General features: G+C 40.1%; 1 protein-coding gene across 1 annotated transcript in view; it reads right to left on the reverse strand.

Moving 5' to 3' along the window:
- Positions 1 to 17,990, reverse strand: part of stt3b (STT3 oligosaccharyltransferase complex catalytic subunit B) — a 60,675-nt gene extending 42,685 nt beyond the window's left edge. Inside the window, exons 1-2 of the mRNA XM_086062715.1 lie at positions 17,472 to 17,990; positions 419 to 527 (exon numbers count right to left, since the gene is read on the reverse strand). Coding sequence (XP_085918841.1) covers positions 419 to 527; positions 17,472 to 17,731 — 369 coding nt within the window. The 5' untranslated portion in view covers positions 17,732 to 17,990. The remainder of the gene's footprint in view (positions 1 to 418; positions 528 to 17,471) is intronic.
- Between the last annotated feature and the right edge of the window lie 4,849 nt (positions 17,991 to 22,839).

Below are 22,839 nucleotides of genomic sequence, written 5' to 3' on the forward strand. Positions count from 1 at the left end.
GATCTAATTCCTGAACCACCTTCATCAGATGCTTTAGGACCGATTAGCTGAAGTACAGTACACTATAATAAGATGTTTTTCATTTTCCTAGTCATTATTTAAATAGAAATGACATGATTAAATGGCAATCAAATCAAGAACAGTCTATTGACCCAGCTGAGTAAAAGTGTCAATGGAGCAAGCCGACTGTGTCCTTGGGAATCACTTTAAGTGCCTTTGTCAGCGAATAGAATACTGTTTTGACGTTTTGGGTGCAACTCATGGTATTCAGATATAATTTTAAAAAATTGCTAAAAAGGTGTCATTATTTTTCTTGTTAAAATGTGTTTTAATGAGTACCTAGAATGGGAATGTGGACAAAGCAGACATGTGTGACTAAGAGCATGACCTCATTTTGTTTTGCCATGGAGGTACTTACTGTGCCACCAACAATCCTTCCCAGCGGGTACCATGCCCTTTCATCAAACCAGTTAAGAAACTCATAGAAACCATTGGTTGTGAGATGATGCGTTGATCTGTAGTTGAACCTAAAGAGACAAAAAAGGATCGAGTTAAGTGTAAGGCTATAATACCACATGACATTTTCATCTTTGTCGTAGCTTGCCAAATTGCTATATCAGCTGACAGACCAAAAGCACTTTTCTGAAAAGGAATGGGTTTTCTGGAAGCAGAAACAATGGGCAAGGTGCAGTGGCTTCCCCTTGTGAGAAGGGGGAAGATAAGGCTTCAATTCACTCAGAGCCTTTGCAGTGATGCCAATTGCTAAGGTCAGCCTTCAGAAAAAGAAAGGGGCGAAAAATGCAGGAAAATGCGCAATGTGGAGTGCAGAATAAAGTTTACATCCTGTATACACAATTCTAATTGCAATCAATCACACGTGCTGAAGTGAACATACCAAATGCAATAACAGAAATATGTGTATTGTAAAAGATTTTTTAATGTAAAAAAAAAAAAAAAACGAAACCACAATAAACTCTGAAGTGTTAATTCTCAAAGTACGCAAGTTAAGATGAGTGAATTGGAGTACAGTCAAGCACCAGTATGAAATACTGCAGACTTATGCCATTACCACTAAGAGGAAAAAACTGTATATGTTGCAGATAGTCTGCCATTCCAATGCAGTTTGTTCAGGTGGCTTGATTAAGCTCAAATAAAAAGGACCGCAGATGTGATAAGCTATTACATGCAAAGCAAGCTCATGCCAAGGCAATAAAGAGAAGTTGATTACCAGAGATGTATACCAAAGAGGCAAGGATTATTCAGATTTGCAATTCAAACTAATCATCAGATTCCTTGGTGTATACATGCAAGCTACTGTGTGATTAAAAAACTAAGATTCAGCACCATTTTAAACATCTAATTATGCAAGCATACTTTTCTGTAATTAAACCTTAGTTATGCTAGTTATCCCAACATATATAGGGAGTCTGGTTTTGTAGAGATACATTGAGAAATAATGACGTTAAACTGTTTCTCTAATTTGAAGGTGCTTTTCTGACCAGATTTCCAAAAGGCAAACTAATACAAAAGTAAAAGGTAGTTTAGATCAATTTCTCCAAAACCCTTAATCCAATTTTTAAACATTCTTGCTTTATTGTATTCAGGTTTAAGTGGCCTTTTGTCACGTTGCTACTACCATGACGAACGGGAAGGTCTTGAGACAGACTTGACTGTTCACTATCAATTTTGTGATCAGATACATGATAATTTCCTGTTCAATAGAATTTTGGTTCCAGAGGTCCGGTCAGCACCTTGAATAATTAAAAAATTATTGCAAGAGAATATAATTGGAACAGTAAGCAAATGAAACCATAGCTTTTCACTGTGGGATTATTAAGTTGTTGTTGAACATTTAAAACATTCGCCCAGGTGTCTTGACAACATGACATGAACATAAAAAAATAATAATAAAGGAACGAAAAAGAATGCTACAAGACATGGACTAATAATTTTGAAAATGGATGTAAAAACCATACATAAAATGGTGTCTCGTTTAGAGTACTGTGAATGTGACGTGAAACTTCCATATAGACTATTTGAGGGGCACATCCATAATCCTATGACAAGAGACAAAGGCATCCATAATCACATACTGGACTACTCCAAAGAGGATGTCAGCTGAAATCCTCCTTGTGAGAATGCCTGATTGACAGAATTAATTTGCAACAGATTGTTTAAGTGACAGCCACTGAACTACACAAACACCAGAAGGAAAAATTTGAAGGGTGCTTCTAATAACTGGAGATTAAGATTAAATACTAAGTACTATCAATAAGTGCTGGTTGGCAAATTTGGGTGGGCACAAAACAACAACATGGTGCTACAGTAAACCCACACTATTCTCTGGCGAAAGGGGTAGGCTAGAGACCTCTGGCAAGAGTGGGAAAAAAACAACAACCTTAAAGTGACATTGTGTAAAATTTTGTGCCATCTAGTAGTGAACTAATAGAATGCAACAACCTACAGTGGTTTAGAAAGACCATACTTTGTAGGCCTACCTGGTGGTAAAATGAAAGCGGTGCTAACATTAGAAGAAAATACAGTATTGCCATCCTGCATAATAAAAATATAATTTGGACTTACATGACTTTCTATAAAAATGCATGTAAAATCTCACCGTATTGCCTTGGAGAACATGTATGCAGATGCATTGTGTATAGCTATACATATATGTATCTTATTGTATTGTGACCCCTGCATCGTCATATGCATTATATTATGAGATTATTATCAATACCCAGCCCTACCTACTACTACTACTAGGGCTAGGTATATGCTTCAACAGTGATGATCTTTATGCATCTCATTTATGAACATTCAGTGTCAATAGATTCTAAGGGCATATTTTTCACCTATATGTTGGCCATACTCATATTTGAGTATCTGCTTGCAACCTGCAACGGTTATCAATTTATTGGTAAGGTAATAATCCATAATATATTGATGCATGATAAAGTTACACATGATAAAGTTACACATTTACAGAGTTTCACAGTTATAACTGGCCCTTAGAAACAAAGTATAAGGGTGCACTCACACTAGGGCCATTTCTTCCGTACCGAAGCCCGATTGCTCCCGCACCCATTATTCTAACCAAAACCGTGCCCGGGCCCAGTTACCTCCGAAATATACGTCATCACGTTAATTCACGCAAGTAGACGACATCATCACGAGGGATTGTACTTCATCATCAGACTAACACTTTGCTGCTGCCATCTCTTTGCTAGGGACGCTCTCGTTGTTGTATGGTCAACAGTTCAGGTCGCTCGCTATATACGTTGCACGTACGTACGTGACTTCATGGTTATGTTTGGCTCGGCGAGTGCTCATGTGCGGCCAACCGTGCCGTTCTCAGGCCCACCTCTCCCAATCGTGCTAAACTGAGGATCCGAACCGTACTCAGGCGCAGATCGATTGCGCTCACACTACCGGACTATAGCAGCAAGCGTGCTTGGGCCCTAGTGTGAGCGCGCCCCAAGTCTGATGTGGCCCCTAATGAAAATAAGCTTGACACTCCTGATCTACAGACATGCAAACATGACTAATGGATGGCACTACATGAATTAAACATTTCATCATTCCGTTTTAAGGTTAATTAAAATAATTCCTGTATTTATACATTTGAATTTATTATGTGCCACAAAAGCCAATGACGAATGAATATCTGAGCAAATCAAGGTTATCATTTTTATTACGTGTTAGTGTGCCCAATAAGGAAATAAGTGGGAACCAACTGTGGCTATTGGCTAATATGGACAACAGCTTGGGGGGGGGAGCACACTAGGCCCAAATGCAACCCTGAGCCGGTTTTGCCTTCATTCTGTGCAGGTACATGCTAATTATTTCCCAAATAGAATTTAAATTGGATACACTAAGGTTTTTGTTAGTAAATAAGTTCATGAAAAATCCAATAAACACAATTCATTGCAGCTATTAGGTTAACAAAATGTAACAATTTTCATTCTAAGCAGTGCTACATCGAATGGTGTTTCAAGTCAGTGGGTGTCTTTCAAATTGTAGCCAATTCTAATCATAAGAAGAAAATTATACACTAAGACATTAACAGAACAAATAAATCCAAATGGTGGCATACGATTAAAAGGAAATGGATTTCAGAGGAGTTGCTTTTATCCCAAAAATAAATGCATTTTTTTACTATCAAGCAAAATTGGGTAAGACACTGGGAGAACCAGGCAGGAGCAGAAGACAACAGCATATTGAAATCCCACAGAAATCGACTAATTACTGACACAAAACAGTTTGGGTGGGTGGCAATTAATTGGCACACGACAAAGGCAAACAGAAGAAGTCGTCTGCCTTATTCATCAGTGACAGTGGTGCCTATTGAGAACATTCTAAATAATTTTTATTACCATCTGTCAGTATGACTTCAGTCCTCATCTTATAGACTTGACAGTGTAAAAAAATGGTGACTATATGTCCAAATATTTACCTGCTGTGGGAAAGCAAAAAGGTTTTTCACATTAGATCACAAAAGTGTACGATAAATGAAAATACAGCTGTGGACACTTAAAGCTGTCAGACATGCAATTGATTGAAATAAGTTATTGTTTTTGCCTTGACCATAATGGCTTTACTATGTGGTGCAAAATCACTAAGAGAGCGTGTGAAATATATCTCCAACCCAATGAACTGAAAATCAGCGCAAGCACAGTCAAGATACTGACATTTTTGCAGCCTCTCGCAAACTAAATCATAAAGACTGTGTTAAATCACACAAGTTATTGTTGGTCCAAAGCTGCAATAGCTGCATGAAGACTTGGTTAATAGCCAGCAGAGAGCAATAACATACTGTATGTGTCCTCAAAGTGGAAGTCAACCTTAAACATTTCTCGACAATAATATGTTGCATTAAACCTCACTAGTCTAAACATGACATTTTGATTAATATTACATTTATGGAATATGAGTTATAAAGCAAAATCCAGCCATTTTTATCCATCTTAGGGGGCCGCCATTTTGCCACTTGCTGTCGACTGAAAATTACATCAATGTTGCTCAGGTCTCAGGTAACAACCAGTTACAGCTCAGTTTCAGGGAACAGGTGAGCTGTGATTGATCGTTGCCCGAGCCCTGAGCAGCATTGATGTCCTCTTCAGTCGACAGCAAGTGGCATAATGGCCGCCCACTTGAGATGTTATGGCGGCCGTGGCTCAGGGTGTAACAGTCGTTCAGTAACCAGAAGGTTGGCTGTTCGATCCCCGCTCTCTCCAAGTCATGTGTCGTCGTGTCCTTGGGCAAGGCACTTCAGTCACATTGCCTCCAGTGCTAATCACACTGGTCTATGGAAAGTGCGAATGTTTGGTGGTGGTCAGAGGGGCCGTAGGCGCACACTGGCAGCCATGCTTCCATCAGCCTGCCTGAGGGCAGCTGTGGCTACTTAATGTAGCTTACCGCCACCACAGTGTGAATGTGTGAGTGCATGAATAATGTATCCATTTCATTGTAAAACGTCATTGAGTGTCTAGAAAAGCGCTATATAAATCCTATGCATTATTATTATGGATAAAAAAACGGATGGATTTTGCTGCTTAACTCATATTCCACTTACACAATATAAACCAGAATACCATATTTAAACTAGTGGGGCTGCATAAAACATATTGTCAAAAAAAATGTTTTCGGAGTTGGGTTCATCTACATAGCTATAATAAAAAATGGAAGCACAATAGTCCTAAAATGGTGACAAAGCATTTAAACATTTAGTCTTCTAAAAGGTGGGTCAATCAAAATGAGTTCCGTTTAAAGTACATGGCTGCAGGTATGTGATGTATTGTACAGGATAAAAACCACATCAATAAGTGAAATGTAGTGACTTAAGATGTGGAGAGACTTCACTGCACAGGAAGAACTAAACACAACCTTTCCCTGATTAGGGAGCTAAGAGGCAGTATTAGTCGATGTTGCAGTAAATGGATGGTAAAATTGCTTATTCAATACACTGACCACCATTGCAGAACACAAAGATCACTATAAATTTTTGCTTGTTGTTGAACCTATTTACTGTCATTAACAAGCACTCAATGTTGCACAGTCTCTGGAGAAGACTCCATAAAGTTGTTGGCGGAAAAGCTAAAGCTGGAGGAGCAGTGAGCTTTTAGTAGGGTGCCTCTGCAGTGAAACTTAGCTATATTCTAATGCTAATTGATGCAAAACGGAAACAGATACAAATATTTGTTTTCTGAGGAAAGAAGAGACTACTCTTTTGGTAGGTTCAATGTTTTTATAGCAATAGAACACAAAATTCTGTGGGCCTTGCAAAATCAGTCAAAATCCAGTAAAACTGCCAGGAGCGAAAGGGGTTGCTTCAGTGAAAATAGCTGGGAGTGAATGGGTTAAAATAATTGACCATCTGACAATAATTATCTTTTTTACAAGTCTCGTTTTATTTTATTGGACCCGTTTAACATATGATTGTCCATATTTATAAAAAAAACGATAGGGCTTGGGAGTCTTTTGCCACCTCCCATTTCGAATAATTTTTTTTTTTTTCCATCTATACAAAACAACCTGCCAAAAAAACTAAACAATTTGGTCAACTATCTTGGTTAGTTTGAGCAATTTATGAGGAATTTCTAATACTAAAAACAAATTACATCATATTACTGAGTGCAACCCATGCTTGGTCAGTAGTTTGTGTGTGTTAAAGTCGGAGAGGAACACAAACGACACCAAAAATGTGATCCCACTGCATGAAAGCCCCAAGCAGTGCTCGTTTGATGTAGCAGCCGTTGTCCACATAATTTAATGAGCAACCAAGCAGAATACAGATAACTCCAAAGGGGGCTTTCCTGTCTTTGTAAAACACAAAGTTACACTATTATAACTGTGACTCTGCATGCATAATTTAGTGGAGGAAAAGGGACACCGATTTGTTTAGTGGGGGGCGAAATTCCTGTGCTAAATCAAGCATTGGATATTCTTCCAATTATATCATCCCAGTTATGGGGGAGTTTTCACACTTAAGGGCTTTGGTGGCAAGGATGAAGGATCGCTCATGGCTAAATGGATGATACTAGTTTATGCTCTGCTCCTAATCAGGCAGAGGAAACCCAAATGAATCTCAGCACCCAGAGAATTAAGTTTCTGTGACAGAACGCATGCAGTACAACTTTTAAAAAGGTCCTAACTGAGTCACAGGGGTTGAACTTAATATAAATTATCCTTGCGTCTTGAAATGTAGCATGAGTTACAGTGACATAACCTAATTTGTACCCGGACCACAGGGGGGAAAAAATGGCACTCCAGTTTACTGTCGTTGTACACTGAAAACATTTATTGGTTTGAGGTCTAGATACTAGAATTTTATTAATTATTCGCTTTTATATTTTCAAAGGTCGACATGAGTATGAAATCGCTTATAACGTTGTCAGAGGTTGAAGTGCACAAAAGTACAAATGTCCATAAACATTTTGGTGCCGACTGATCGCCGTTTTTTCACATTATAAGTGATGTGCTTAGAATGGGTTTAAATGAAAAAGTTGTCTGGTTCCTCCGCTGACTCCAATCAAGGCATGGTGGAAAGGATGGTGTGGCTTTGATTTCTCAAAACAATGCAAGCTAGTTTCATTATTCTGATCGAAAATTTGTTTTTGTGTGTAAAAAATGGGCCATCCTGGCAAAATAGACCCTTTCAAATATCTTGTTTTTGTACTGTATTCACTTGAATATAGGCTGAAAATTATATTTTTATATATCTTACACAACATCCCAACTTCAATGGAATTGAGGCTTGAATTGAATTATTTCCATGTTAAAATATCTTTAAGGCTTCACTCATCATTTTGAACTACATCTAGGTATCACGATGAACAGGAAGGCCAAAAAGTCCACTTCAAGATGGCAAACTAGTTTAGGCTAAATTACAAGCAGCTCTGCAGATTGCTGACAAGTAGTGCACACCATTTTACCGTATTTGTTTTAAGGCCACGATAAAGCAATAATCAATACCACACAAGTCAACAAAATTTATTCATGATCAATCAATCTAATATTTCAATTTCCACCAACAACCTTATGATAAACAACCAAACCCAAAGGCACAAAAGTCAATGATGACCTCATACTGCTCACGCTCCACCATACTTGACAGATTAGAGAGTTTGAATGACTAACCTCTGCCTCTCGCTTAAATCTCCAAATCGCAGAGTGGGAAGCACATCCAACAGCCTATTGCAGCGAGTCAAGAGATGCGTGAGTGCTTCATTTGTAGCCAAATTCTGCTTTTGTCTAGCCGCACCAATGTTGGCTTAAAAAAATGCATGATTTAGAACTGAAAATACTGTTGGGGGGGGGGGGTTAAGTACAGTAATTTCTGGACTACAAGCTGCTACTTTTTTCACTTGCATTCGACCCTGCGGCTAATACAAAGGTGCGGTTTATCCATCAGATCACAAGGGGGCGAACTATAAAGGAAGCGCAAGAGCATCAGGCAGAGCAAAACAAAGTGAGCCCAAATACAGTATGAGAGACAGAACAAGAAAGAGACAATTTGCGGCCTCATTATGGAAAAGAAAGCAGCGGCAACATGGTGCGGCTTATATGTGGAACAAACTCGAGTATTCCCCAAATTTAGCTAGCGTGGCTTAAGGTGCGCCTTGTAGTCCAAAAATTACTGTACTTGGACTAAAAAGCTAAACAAAAAAAACTGTTGACAAGCAGAATTTTGTAAATAGTTAAGAGAGTGACACAATAAGTCAGTTTTTGCAGTTTTGAAACTATAAAATAACAATCCCGGTAAGTGAATTTAAATCATAAAAGTCCATACATTAGTTCTTTAAACAGCTAATCCTGTTCAGGATCGCAGAGCAGCTGGAGACTATCCCAGATGACTTGGGGTGTGACGTGCACTACACCCTGGACTGATCACCAGTCAATCACAGGGCGTTTATGTTTGTAGCATTCACTGGGAATTGAGCGTGCGCCAGCTGCATGGAAGCCAGCTTAGTGAACCGCTACACTACCATCTTGTAAATGCCTTGTCAGTTACATTTTCACTCTTGAGAACTTCTTCTGAACGCTCCTTCATTCAACCTGTTCATGCAAGTCTATTTTCATGAGAGCCTGGATGAGATGATTGAAAAGAAGAAAGAGACCGATGACGACACACTTTGGGGCTCCTGATTGAACTGGAGCCCAGAGTGACAATAGGGGAATCATTCCTCCGAGCTCTCTTGTAAGTTACTGAAGCAGACACAGACAGCATGAAGTCACAAGGTGTTTGGCTAGGAGTGAATGAGTTAAGTGTTACCTATTTTCACTGATGCAACCCCCTTCACTCCCAGCTGTTTTACTGGATTTTCACTGATTTTGCAAGGCCCACAGAATATTGTGTTCTATTGCTATAAAAACATGCAACCTACCTGTAACAGGTGGAGTGGGGAAAGGGAGGCCGAAACGAGGCGGTGGCGGAGGCGAGCCAGGCGGAGGCCCCGCAGGGCGCGACGGTAGGGCCTCTCTGCCTGAGCCGCCGAGCCGCTCCGGGCGGGTAGCTCCCACAAGCCCCCTAATACACGGCCGCATGCGGGAGAGGCCATTGACAGAGACTTTTGAAGCCGCGGGGCCGCCATCTTGGAACCCCCCAAAAACATATCTCATCTGCAAAATGCCTACATGTGTAGAAGTAAACTGCACAAATAGCCAGTTTAAAGGCTGTGGGCGAACATTTCACCTGTAAGTATGGTTGAAATTGAAAGATGAAAGAAAAAGATGATTTTTTTAAGATGAAAGAAAAAGACGGTACATACCATACCGTTTACTTGTTATACAGTGCCCAGGCCCTATTTTAAGAGCCTACGAGCAATGTCTGTCTATTCTGCTGTATTCTGTAGCAGACCCTTTGTAAAAATGTATTTTCAGTTATTTATTTTTGTTAAAAATAAACATTTTCAAAGAATGCTGATGTGATTTTTCTTTAATGTATACAAGAATAACCGTAAAAAAAATATATTTTTTTTCTCGGACTATAATCGTACACCAAAATCTGCACCACTACTTCGATCATGGTCGCAAACGTTCGCCAGACGTTTGCAACCTTGAAGTTATCTATCAAGAAGTCAGCCAAGTTTGTTAGCATTGGGAGATTCAGGCCCATTTTTATATTGTGGTAGAAGTCCACCATGGACACTAATAATTCAACATATTGTTGGTTCACACTGAGGTTTCAAGTAGTGATGAATCCTCTCAGATGAAGCAAACAAAAGACCAATTAAAAGAGACAACGACACAGCCACTGTAATAATATGGTGTTTTAATGAGCTTCTGCATGTCAGTCACCATTGACACACAGTTCATTTTAATAAACGCACATCACGTAACAAATAGTAATTGGTAGCTGTGAGCGATCCAATGAATACAGCTGAAAGCACCTGGCATCTGTGTGAATGTCTTAATAGCACCATTCCCATACATACATCCTCACGTTTAACTGAAAACAGTACAATTCTTTTCGGCATTCTGTTTTTGTTTATTGGAGAGCATTACCCTTTGACATGTATCACAACAGTATTCAGTCACATGCATTTGTCACTCCTTTTTTTTGCAGTCATAATTCTGTAGTTGTCTAACACTTGTGCATGGGCCATCAAACTTGTTAACATGTTATATTTGTCGTCTCTTCAAGACTGCACAGACAGGATCGCTTCTATTTTGGAGTAGGACTACTTCATAAAGATGGAATTGGACGTGATTCGCATTAGTGCTGTCAAAAACAAATATTTTTTAAAATTAATTAGCCTATTGATTGTTATTGATACTTTAATGCAGCCAATTCTTTTAACCCCGATTAGCACATGCCCCCTTTTTGGAAAGCCCTTTATTTGGGGAATTCCGGTTGCAACGCAGCAGAAACGGCCATGTATGCAATTAATTGACTGACAGGCCTAATATTACCAATACTCACTTCAAACTTAGTAAACAACATTTTCATATAAAACCTAAATCTGCTGTCACGCTCCCTTGCCTCACAAGTGTCTCTTGCGTCCGTTAATTGCTGCTTCGACGGCCTGTTGGCAGTGGGAATTTTTTTTACAGCTGTGACTGTCACGCTTGCTGGGTCTTCATTTATTTTTCGTACACATTTCCACAATAATCGTGACACTTTACACTCATACTTGTTCACTGCTAAGAGACACAGGCAGAAAGCTATGCTAAGATTAGCTAAGCTAGCTGAAGAAGCTATGTACTAAGACAAGTTTAAAAGGGCTCAAGTCGTGATGGGATGTGCGGTGACGAGGAGTTAGCTTCCATGCTAGTTTACTTAAAAAGTGCCAAACCATGAGCAGCACTTATAAACATCATTTGCAAAATTAATACACTACACTGTGCAGTCTACAAACAATTGAGGACATTCTAACTAGCAATGGTAGGCTATAGCAACCGAGTTAATAAAAAAACAAAATACACTACCTTTTAGTAGTGTGCGGTGCACCAGCTCGTAGTCCCACACACAAATTCTGTGTTCCGTTCCAGTCCCCAAGCGACCACAGCTCAAATACATAAAACTATTTTTGGTTTTTTTAGAAGTTCTAAGAGACCCCAAACCTTGGGCAATCTTTTTTTCTTTTTGTGTATTCCTCCCCTATGGCAATCCTCATTGGCTAATTGTGTCCGTCTGCAAGAAATGCCCTACTTGGGACATTCCTTTAAAACATGTCAAATAAGCATTCTCAAAATGTTTTAACATTCACATCCATGTAACAAAAGTAGCAAAACTTGCCGAGTTGCTTGGAACATCATTCTATTACAGACATTGCTCAGACTTTATTGCAGCCGGTTAAGCTTACAGGCCAGTAATGTCCAGCGCCAACACAAGCAATTCACCCTCTGTGAGTATCCATATTATATTCTGCCTTTTACCTCAAGGAGTAGCATGGAAATGAGAGTAGACAGCAGGTGTTCAGTGGACACCTGATCATTCACCATGCTCGCAGTCAGTTCGCTTCACATTAAAATCCTTACGCAGCATAATCCAAAACTCAGAAGATCCTGGCGAGTGATGACCATACCATAGGTTTTGCCCAACATGGAGTGGTGTTTGCAAGGCAAAACACACACTAAGACAACAAAAAAGATGCTGTGAAAGTGACAAAATGGCCATTATGCCTGTTGGGAGGGAAAGGGATCGATAGATACTGCTTGAGCTGATACCGTTGTTAAGCTCGATTCCCAAACTTTTAACACTGAGACGGTTGATACTTGAATCATTTGAGGCAATGTATTTGCAGAATCTTACCACAAAGGAAATTGGCACTAGTATCTAGTAGCGGACTCACACAAAGACAACATAAGCAGCACAACGGCTCTCTATGCAGCAGTAAACGTTTACAACAGCTACATATTGGTAGTACCAAAACCCTTCTCAAACAAACACAAAACGCATCCTATCACATGTCCGTTAAGACACAATGTTTAAAAGCCAAAAACATATAGCAAAATTACTTTAGAATTTTGTGAATTCGTTCCCACCCAAGACAGACCCAGCTGCTCAAAAATCAATCTACCGGTAGTCTTTAGCAGTTTCTATTTTATGAGCACTTCTGAAAGACGTCTAACTGCCAAAGACACTTTTTACACAGTTGCGAGAGAGGCAGATAAAATTTTTCCAACGTCATAACAAAGCAAAGGCACACGACAAAAAAAAAAACACACAAAAATCTATGAAAACAATGACATCTCTATGGCTGTATCTACAGAACCTCCCTTAGATTGGATGCCTGACAGGTATTAAATCCTTTCCCCCTTTGCACACCGCACACCACCCTTCTCCACAACCCCCCCACACACACACTTACTTTATCTTTTCTCCAAATGTAGCTGTGGTCTCCCACGGAGCTGCATGCCGACACCTGTCAGTATGCCCAGATTCAAGCCTTTCATTCTTCCCCACTTCTACCCCCGAAGCCCCGCGCATAGCATTGAGAGGATATATTTTAAGAATACATGACGCTGCATTAAGTGAGAACATATTCAAGACTCTCTTAACAATAAATGCACAGGTATAAACAAGGCAAAATACCAAGATGGCAAACACTGCAAATTAAAAAGGCCAAATTAATATATTAAGAATATTACTCAAGATGATTTTTTCCCCAGACAATTCAATTGACATTTTTCCATCTTCACTTCGTCAGACTAGACTACCAATCCCAAAGAATGAAAAAAAAACCTGTGGTGTCTAGAGACACAGGTGAAATTCAAGATATAACCCGTCATATTCTATGTAGTTACTATTTAATTGGGGCTTCTAAGCAAGTTATGCAAGCTATGAATGTTCATTTTTTTAAACTGAATTAAATAAGTGTACATTGTCTGAACATTTTGCACAGTATACACAGTATACAAAGTTAAAGCATTAACTAATTAATTAATCACAAAAAATTATCGCATTAATCATGTATTAACACAGATTAATCACACTATTAATTTTGAGCGCAGATGATCTTTTAGCTGACAGCGGATGGTTATGTTAAAGGGAGCACAGGTTGTATTTGAGCAATAAACTTAACTACATGCATTAAAGTAAATCATTTTGCGTCTGACATTGAGAATATTTATTCAAGTCAAAATATAGGGGTCCTTTTTTTCCCATTTTAAATTATGCATCTTTTGTATCTTACCGTTTTCTTTAAATTTACTGTTCATATGAATTTAAAAGTATTTTCTTACATTTAAGACCAGACTTATTGCACTTTGAGACAGAATATTTTAAGTTTATATTTACAATTATTAATAGAATTATGAAAATATTTTCATCTCACCCTTGCTGATGTCAATGTTTGTGTAACACTTAAGCTATTATAAAAGGTGTTACTCTCATCAATAAACTAAATCATTTGACCAGTTACTGCCTCCGCAAAATTTACTTTGGAATTTAATATTTGTGACGTTTTTTTTTTTTAATCATTGACATTGAAGAAGAATTAATAATTAATAGATTAACAAATCGGGGAAACATCGAAATCGAATCGAACTGAACTCTTGCGAATCGAAAAACCCAGCCCTATAACTGAAGATTTTTTTTCCCCCAGGTTTTTTTTTGGGGGGGGGGGGGGCATAATCGCCCAGCCCATGGATGGAAGCTGCGTTCGACCAAACAACAACAACATGGCTACAAAATCAAATACTTCTGACGTTTAGGGTTATTTTCCACCTGTAAATTTGCCTGCAACCTGCCTCCCAAAGAGTTCAATCTTTGTCTTATCAGAACTGAGAATCATCACCCTCATAAAGTCAGTTAGGTGCCTTTGGGCAGCTTCTCGATGGGCTTTTGTGTTAAAGAGTATCTCCTGTCTGGCCACTTGTTCCAAGTCGGCCTGATCAGTGGACTGCAGCAGAGATGGTTGTCGTGCTGGCGCTCTGGCAGCGTTATTGGTCACATCCCCGACCAAATAAGACCCTTCTCCTTCGATTGCGCAGTTGACGGGTGTCAAGCCCTACTAAGAGTCTTGGTGGTCCACAAATTCTTCCATATATAGCTAATTGAGGACATAGTGCTCATTGGAACCTTCAAAGCAGCAGCAATTTTCCTGTCTGGTCTGCAGACATTTCCTTTGACTTTATGCTTGGTTGGTGCTCTGACATGTGCTTTCAAACCGCAGGATCTTATAGAGGTGTACGTTTTTGCAAATTATTTCCAGTCAAATAAGTGTACAAAAAGGCTCCAATTACATTGTAGAAACATCAAGGATGATCAGTGGAAATGTGGTTGTTTTTTTTAAAAACGTCATTAATTAAGAGGTGTTGAGTGTAGAATTTTGATGGGGAAATGAACTAATCCATTTTGATATAAGGCTGTAACAAAATGTGGGTAAAGCGCTGTGAGTACTTTTCAGATGCACTGTAAATGAGGAATGCGACGTGACAGAAGTGCCAGTCAAAACCAGGAGCAACACTTCATTTTTTCACATGAATCAAAACAGCCATTCTGCACTACTACCACACACCATGTAAAATCTCAAAATGTGTCACACAATGTAAAAAAAATGTGGGGCTGTGGTTCTTGGTTATGTGATCAGATGAATGAACAGCGAAAGCATTTTCAATCCACTTGATTGACCTGACAAAAAGCTGAACCAACCATTTTTCTCCATTACATTTGCAATTTCTTTGTTTTAGAGTCCAGGGAACACACACTACTCCGACTTCATGTTGGCTGCTAGCACCCTGTCAGTCCAATGTGTGTTTTTGTGACTATCTCAAATCAAGTTTTAAATGTTTGTCGAGAGCACTTCCACAAAGAATGAGGATGTTTTGAGTGAAAAAAAGTATCTATTCTACCAATGATGACACTCATTGATGTTTCAATGCTACAATAATCTATCCTATTGATTTTGCTTACGTGGAATAATTACCATAAATTCTCATATACTACTGTCATGGACTGCCAAGCAAACTGATACGAAATACAGTTTAACCTTATTAAGAGTTGAAGTGGGGCAATAATAATAATAATCCACCTGTCACTATGCAGTGTGGTATACTACTAGTGTGACCACCCAGATGCTACGTGGACAGGCTCTAATGAGAGAAAGCAGCCACTGACCAGTATTTAACATTCAGAAACAATGTTAATGTCATTCCTCGGGGAAAATTCCAAGCTCTAAGTAGAAATAGTCAGACTCTTTTCAAGTTAACAACATACTTGGCCTGTCCACTGCTTATCTTTTAAAAAGGGTACCATACCAGTGAGGGCAAACGGGAACTATGTGATGATGCCCACAGAACCGGAAATAAAACCTAGTAGGAGACTAGGAGTAGTGTTAGCATATCAGCAAAGCACTCTTGTCCTAGATGCCCAGTACAAAATTGTTAAAATCAACATATTAATTAAAAAACATAGATTAAGATTAAGAAGACTGAGATCCTCTTTTTTGGTCATGTACATCTTATTACATATATATATATTTTTTTTTAAAGTTGTTCACATACAAGGTAAAAACTTGCACAAGTGATATAGCTAAAAACCTTGCCTATGGTTAAACATTTCCGAGTGGGATGTTTCAAAAGTCACAGTTCAGAGGTCAATTAGCATCCGCTGAATTCAATTCTTGAACACCTCAAACACAAAAGGAGGTAAAGTAAGGCTAAACTCAAGCTCAGGGACTCATACAGACTAAACCGCCTAGTTCCTGAGGTCACTCCCTTGTCTCCGCCCCTTAAAAAGGGAAATGCAGTAATTAATCTTCATACAGCCAGTTTCTTTGCACTGTTTCTTACAATAAAATGATAACTGTTCAATGATCAACACTTAATCAATTTTCAAAATAATCGATAATCTATTTATCGTCAGAGACCTTTGTTAATTCCAAATTGTCCAAATCAAACCGAATTTCTGCCCCTAAACAGTAAATATTCTCAGATTTCTTTAGTCCTCCATGAAAGCAGACTTCTTATCTCTGTGTTGAATCAAAATAAAACATTTGCTAACATTGCTTATACTTAGGAAAACAACGAGCAACATTTTTGCCCATTTACTGACATGTTATCGACTAAACTGGTAACTGAAACTTAATTAATTTATGTTTTGAAATATATATCGCATACAGGGATGAAAAAAATACTATAAATTATCATTTGATCTGCAGCTCTCATACCAATACATTTGTGCAAGCCGTTATTTGTCACTCACTTAAGCCGTTATTTGTCACTCACTTCCATAATATATCCCTTTCAAATACGCTGTTGATATCAGTGATATATTTAATTAGTAATTTAATAGTTTAAATTTTTTTTTTTTAATAACATTGTTATTTTAACGTTCGTGTTTGTGAACGCAGAGGAAACCAGATCTGTGCAGGACCCACGTGACACAAGTGGACTGAATACGGCTTTGTGATGACAGGTCACAGCCACTCCATCTGCTTCCGGGTTACAAACCGTCCGCAGTGGTGACGAGCACCGGCTGAAAAGTCAACGAAAGCCCTGTATCCATGGTGCTTTTATCATTCCACAGAATAATCAAACAAATTATACGATAAGAGTTCGCCCTGGGGACACAACAGCTTATTATCAATCACAGCGGTCACGGCCGAAGCGATTTCTCTCCACATTGTGCAACGTCATACTCCCTTCTTTATAAAAACTCCAAAAGGTACAAAGCAAACACTCATTCATTTCTCGCGGTTATTTACGCCTCCTATTTGAGTAAAGTGCAGTCCTCGTGTGACTCAACGGGGCCACGAGTGTGGAAGAAGACTGCCAAATCAGCACGAGACAAGAAGTCTAAACTAGCCCGGCTAGCTAAATAAGACGAAGCGTCATGTTTAAATGTCAACGCTCCTTTTACATGCTACACGTCCAGACAGTAATCATCAAACGCAAATGCTTCTTTTGGCCATTATGACAATGAGGCAACAGTCTCAAACATGACATTAATGCAACAATTAATAGCGTTTAAAATAATAATAATAATAATAATAATAATAATAATAACCAACACTATCTTGACTTACCACGGGTCGAACTCGTGGATGATGCTCTCGAACCGAATGACGGCGAAAAGTCTGGAGCTGAATCCGGCCAGGCAGGCCAGAAAGAGAATGCTAAACGAGAGTAACGACTGCCACCCCGCCGGCTGTGTCAGTCCGCCCGACAGGCCTCCTCTGCCGCCCGCAGCACCCGCGGCGCCGGCTCGGCTTGTTCCGTGCACCGAGCTGCCGGCATTAGCCGACGCTTTGTGCTTGCCGTCGCTGACTGCGTGGTGCTCCGCCATTTCTGCGCGCGGCGTCAGTAGGTTTGCTAGAGAGTCCCCTCCAGCCAAAACTACCGTATCTCCCTCCGCTCCGTGCTGCTGTAAGTTCCCTTGGTTCCCACCCTAGCCGCTGCCGACTTTGGAATTTATAATCGTTTTTGATTGAGATTTGAACTGGTGGCCGTTACATCCCGTGATGCACACGCCTGCTACGCACTGAAACCGCAACAGTCAATCCACACACGAAGCTCTACACCACAGCACCGGTGGAAAGAGGGAAAAGAGATTTGATGGGCGGGGTTACCGGAAGCAGTCGCGGCCTGTCACAAATCGACAGGTATTAAAAGGCGGGGCCGCGCGCCGTTTGACCAATGGGAGAACAGTATCGAGTAGATTGACAGAATCAGTCCACCAATTGAAATGGAGGCAAATTTAGCGTTGACAGCCAACTTTGAGGGTTTTGAATTTGTGTCAGTCTGGCGCTCTCTGCTAATAAAGACATTTGTCATTCAAATAAACATCATGGAAAATAAGATATATTTTTTGGTACGAGTTGTCGATTTACACAGATAAAAAATATTAATAATCGCACCAAATCCTTTTAGCAGTCATGTGAAGATAAATGCTCTCTCCCGCAATGCAATAATTTTGGTGCCCTTGGATGTTATAGATTGGATTGGTAATAAAGATTGATGTGTCACACCATTTATCATGCCTGTCAGCACATAAAAGAACACAGAATTCATCGGGGTATACATTCACAATTTTCCTAAAGGTTTTAAAGGCCATAATGGACGATGTTTTTTTTAACATTGAAAATAAATGCTGACTGTGGGTACGGATGAGATTGTACTGTTTTAAAATGGAGTTGTAAGAAGAATCGTATTCTAGAAAGAACCACATATGTCACCTCTGAGTCCTTTCAAGTGTTCTTTTGTCGGTTTCACGTGAACATTAATAATCTCACGATTTTTGGGGGCCCCCTAGTGGCCAGCGAGCCCCAAGCAGCCGTTTAGTTTCCTTATGATGCCTGCGGCAACGCTTTCTGATACGCCATAGTACTGATACTTTTAACACACCAGTTGGTTTCAAAATTGTGCAAATGTGCACCACTACAGCAGCGTGTAGGTTTACATTCTTTCCTATGCAGCAAAAATGCCATTAATCTTTCAATGTGCTCACCCATCGTTCCTTTGCAGTAATAATATTTACAGCCAACCCCTTTCCTCAAAAACGAAATGATTTAACATTAAAATGAAATATTCATGTTGAGAAAATTGCACTAAAGTTAGTCGGCTTAACGGAGCTGTGGATTGGGGCTATTGTCTGGAGAGAGTACGGGGAGATAAGACGGTGATCACGCAGTTTTTGCAGAGATGGGGAGATGAAAGGCGGATAAGAGTGATTATGAAAATTGATGGAGGTCATCTTGGAGAGAGAACTGGCAGAAGTGGATACAAGTCTGGAGTTCACAGTTCACAGTTCAAAAGGTAGCCTATTCTCACACAGACACAGATAACACTAACAGTGTGAATATAAAATGTGATCATGAAACAAATACATGAATGCTTGTACAGATTCAGATTATAATATGACAATTGCTTCAAGCGTGTTTTGTCAAAATGCCAAACGCAGATGAAAGTCTGGCAAAATTAATGGGCAAGGCAGCGTCGCTCTTTTGTCTTTCCTCGCCGTCTCCAAGGCAAAGACTTGAATATTTGCATTGGTTTTTGCCTTTGGGCTTGCACCCCAACAGCATATAACACCAGCCAATTTTCTACTTGGCATTCTAAGGTGTTTATACTGCTCTACTCTGCCAAAGGCCAGTTCTTTAAAAAAAAAAAGAGAAAAAAAGAAGCTTAAGATACTTGGCAAGAAATGCTCATTGCCGTTTGCTCTGTAGCTCTTTCTCAGACACGGAAGAGCAATAGTTGGTCAAAAGGATTTGCGATGTAATTCACCAAGATTTTTAGCCAGTTTGTTTGGATATGTAAGAAAATGTGTTGGAACCTAAACCTCTCAACCCAGTCACTGTCATTTAAATGTAGTAGAATACCCTGAAGTGCCGTATGCAGTGAGAAATACACAAATGGTTTGTGAATCATACAATAATAACGTGATCTACATTTTTAGGTAGAGGCTGCACAGTGATCAATGTCTTCAAGATGTCGTCCACCTTCAACCCTGCGGAGAGAGTACGTTTGAACTCACTGAGCAGAGTTAAACTACAGGAGTAGACGAATCACTCTTCTCAGACACATCTGTTTTCTCTCTGAGTCAGTGTTAGTTTGACTCCTTAAAAAATTTACCATCAATGTACCATGCATCCTAAATCAGCGGCGCTACCCACTGAGCCATCCAGCCAGCGCGCCTCAGTCTTTGTAAATAACTTCAATGTGATCAAAAGTATATCTGTCATTTAACAAAACCTGATTTGTCTGTCTCAAACTGGAAAAGTGTCTACTCTGGCCACCCAAACATGTTAAAACTACACTTTGTAAGTTAAAATTAACTCCCGCAAATTTAACTCTGCAATTTTAACACATTTTAGGTTAACTAAAGACTCTAAATCAGGGGTACTTGACCGGTACCACTTCCGCTTCCGGACACGTTGGCGCAGCACGTCTGCGACACGGGCTCCGTGGAAAGCTGCAGTTCTTCTAACCTTTTCCTTATTTAACTTTTAATTTTTTACTTTTTTAAATTATGAGCCACTTGCTCAATCTGTCCGCGACTCCTACCGCGAGTTACAGCACACGTCGGGGCTCCGAACGGAGCCTAATCTACCAACGGCTCGTGGCGTGTGTGGACAGGGGAACAAAGGAACGACATGGCTTTGTTGTCCTACATCAGAGACGCGCTCTGGGCCCTCCGCTCAACAGGCGACACACCACCCCCCGACCTGCCGGAGGAGATTCAGCGAGCAGACCCGGGGAAACGCCGCCGGAGGAGAGGACAACGAGGTGGAGCACGCCAAAGACTCCGGAGGAGAGGATGCAGACCAGCGCTGCCGTCCTTGCTGCTCGGCAACGTGAGGTCCTTGGAGAGCAAGCTGGATGAGCTGAGGAGCCTCACCTCGGCCTGCCGCGAGCACCGGGACGCCTGCGCCATGGTGTTCACGGAGACATGGCTCCACAACTTTAATTTTATCTCTTTCTATTCTGTTGTTTTTTCTTTACTGTAACTGCAGCTGGACGGAGTCCAGGAAAAAGTTCCCCACGGGGAAAATAAAAGTATATCGTATCGTAAAAAAAAAAGTATATCGTACTCAAGTTTGGTCCTCGAGAGCCCCTATCGAGCCTGTTTTCCATGTTTCTCTCCACTAACACACCTGATTCATGATCAGGATCGTTATCAGGCTTCTGCAAAGCTTGCTGATTAGCTGATCATTAGATTCAGCTGTGCTGCAGGAGGGAAACTTGGAAAACAGGCTGGATAGGGGCTCTCGAGGACCAAACTTGAGCACCCCTGCTCTAAATTGTCCATAATTGGGAACGTGAAGGGTTTAGCCCCAGGTGTTAGCTAGCTAGCTTGCTCCCTAGCAAGTTAATGCGCACCCAATGAGCTTGCTCGGGAGCTCGCTAGCGAGCACCTGGGCTAAAGCCTAACTGTGGCAGGGTTTCTACTTTCTGGACATGGATTTGCCACCTCTGGCAATGGTGACTAGTCCATGGTGCACCCCGCCTTTCTCATGCATATAATAGTATGCTTAGACCCCAATCAACATGACCTGGCACTAGGAACAAAGTACCACAACAATTTATGTCAAAACAGTAATTGCTTTGAATGCAAAGTGGCATGGGCAGTGAGTGTGGGATTTTACACTTGCTTACACACTGCCTTAGCTAACTACAACCAATTCTCATCCCAACCAGAGCAGTAATTTTACAGCATGGCAATGGGTTCCATTGTAGGGGTTCCACTGCACATGACATTTTAACAATCAAATGTCTTGTCAGTACTGCCGCAAAGTAATTTGTAGTTAGGTTTTAATGGCTCTCTGTGCCTTGAGTCGAGTCAAAGGATTAAACACATGTAATGAGTAATGAGCTACTACTTGGTGAGGTTGTTGTTCAGGGGTTACCTGTGCACCCTCATCAGTGACAGCCCATTTCACTCAAAGCATGCCTCATTTCTCCAACACTCGATGGGGCTCAGGGAAGTAGTTCAAGCCTGATGTGAACATGGCACAGCTGTTCTCCATAATGTCAAAAAAGGGAAGACTTTCATCTTGTGAATATGCTAAGGCTGCTCATTTCGATAAGAACGTGAATGATATGCTATAGTTTCTCATAGAAGTCAATTACTTCTTTGGAGCTATATACCACCCTGTTTTATTTTCATGTTGCCTGATAGAATGTAAAATAGTGGTGTAAATCACCATTATGTTATAATCCATCATGGCGTGATTCATGTTATTCATCTCTGCAAAGCACATGATGAATTAGTGTTTCTTTGAGGCTATACAGGAACTGAGACAATGACAGTTTTCCCATATCGAAGCTCTCTTTTGATTTCTTACTTTGGTACCAAATACATTAATCACCAGAAAAGGGGAGAATCTAATTATAGTCTATTCTTGCCTGGCAGTCTGAATATTAATCGGACATGTGTCATTGTTGTGAACAAAACTCAGACCATTGCTTATTTTATTTTTTTAATTTGTATAATAAATGTTAAACAATGTTACGCAGTCGTATGCAAACGTATTAAGTAGTTATGATGGCTGGTGGTATTTTGTATAATCCTTGTTCACTGTACTGTCCGTTTTACAGTTTAGTATTTTACAATGAATTAAAATAAAATGTTCTGATCAGGGGAAGGGTGGGTTAGGGTATACAATTCGGGATTAGAGGTTAGAGTAAGGTTAGGTGTGGGCTAGGGTAAAGGTGTGTTAGGCATTAGGGCCAGGGAATCGTGCTTTGGTTAAAGGGTCGGTGTTGGCTGGTGGGTTACTGTTTGGGATTGGGATAAAGGCTGTGTGGGATTAGATTAGGGATTATAGATTAGGGTGAGCTAGGGTTAGTTTTAAAATTTGGGCGGACTAGAATGTAGGGATTTTGATTAGGGTTAGATATTAGGTGTTAGGGTTATTGTTTGTGATTGGGATTAAAGATTAGGTGATCAGA

The sequence above is a fragment of the Leptonotus elevatus genome, chromosome 19, assembly GCF_054856555.1.
Source record: "Leptonotus elevatus isolate MCC_2025b chromosome 19, RoL_Lele_1.0, whole genome shotgun sequence".
NCBI lineage: Eukaryota > Metazoa > Chordata > Actinopteri > Syngnathiformes > Syngnathidae > Leptonotus > Leptonotus elevatus.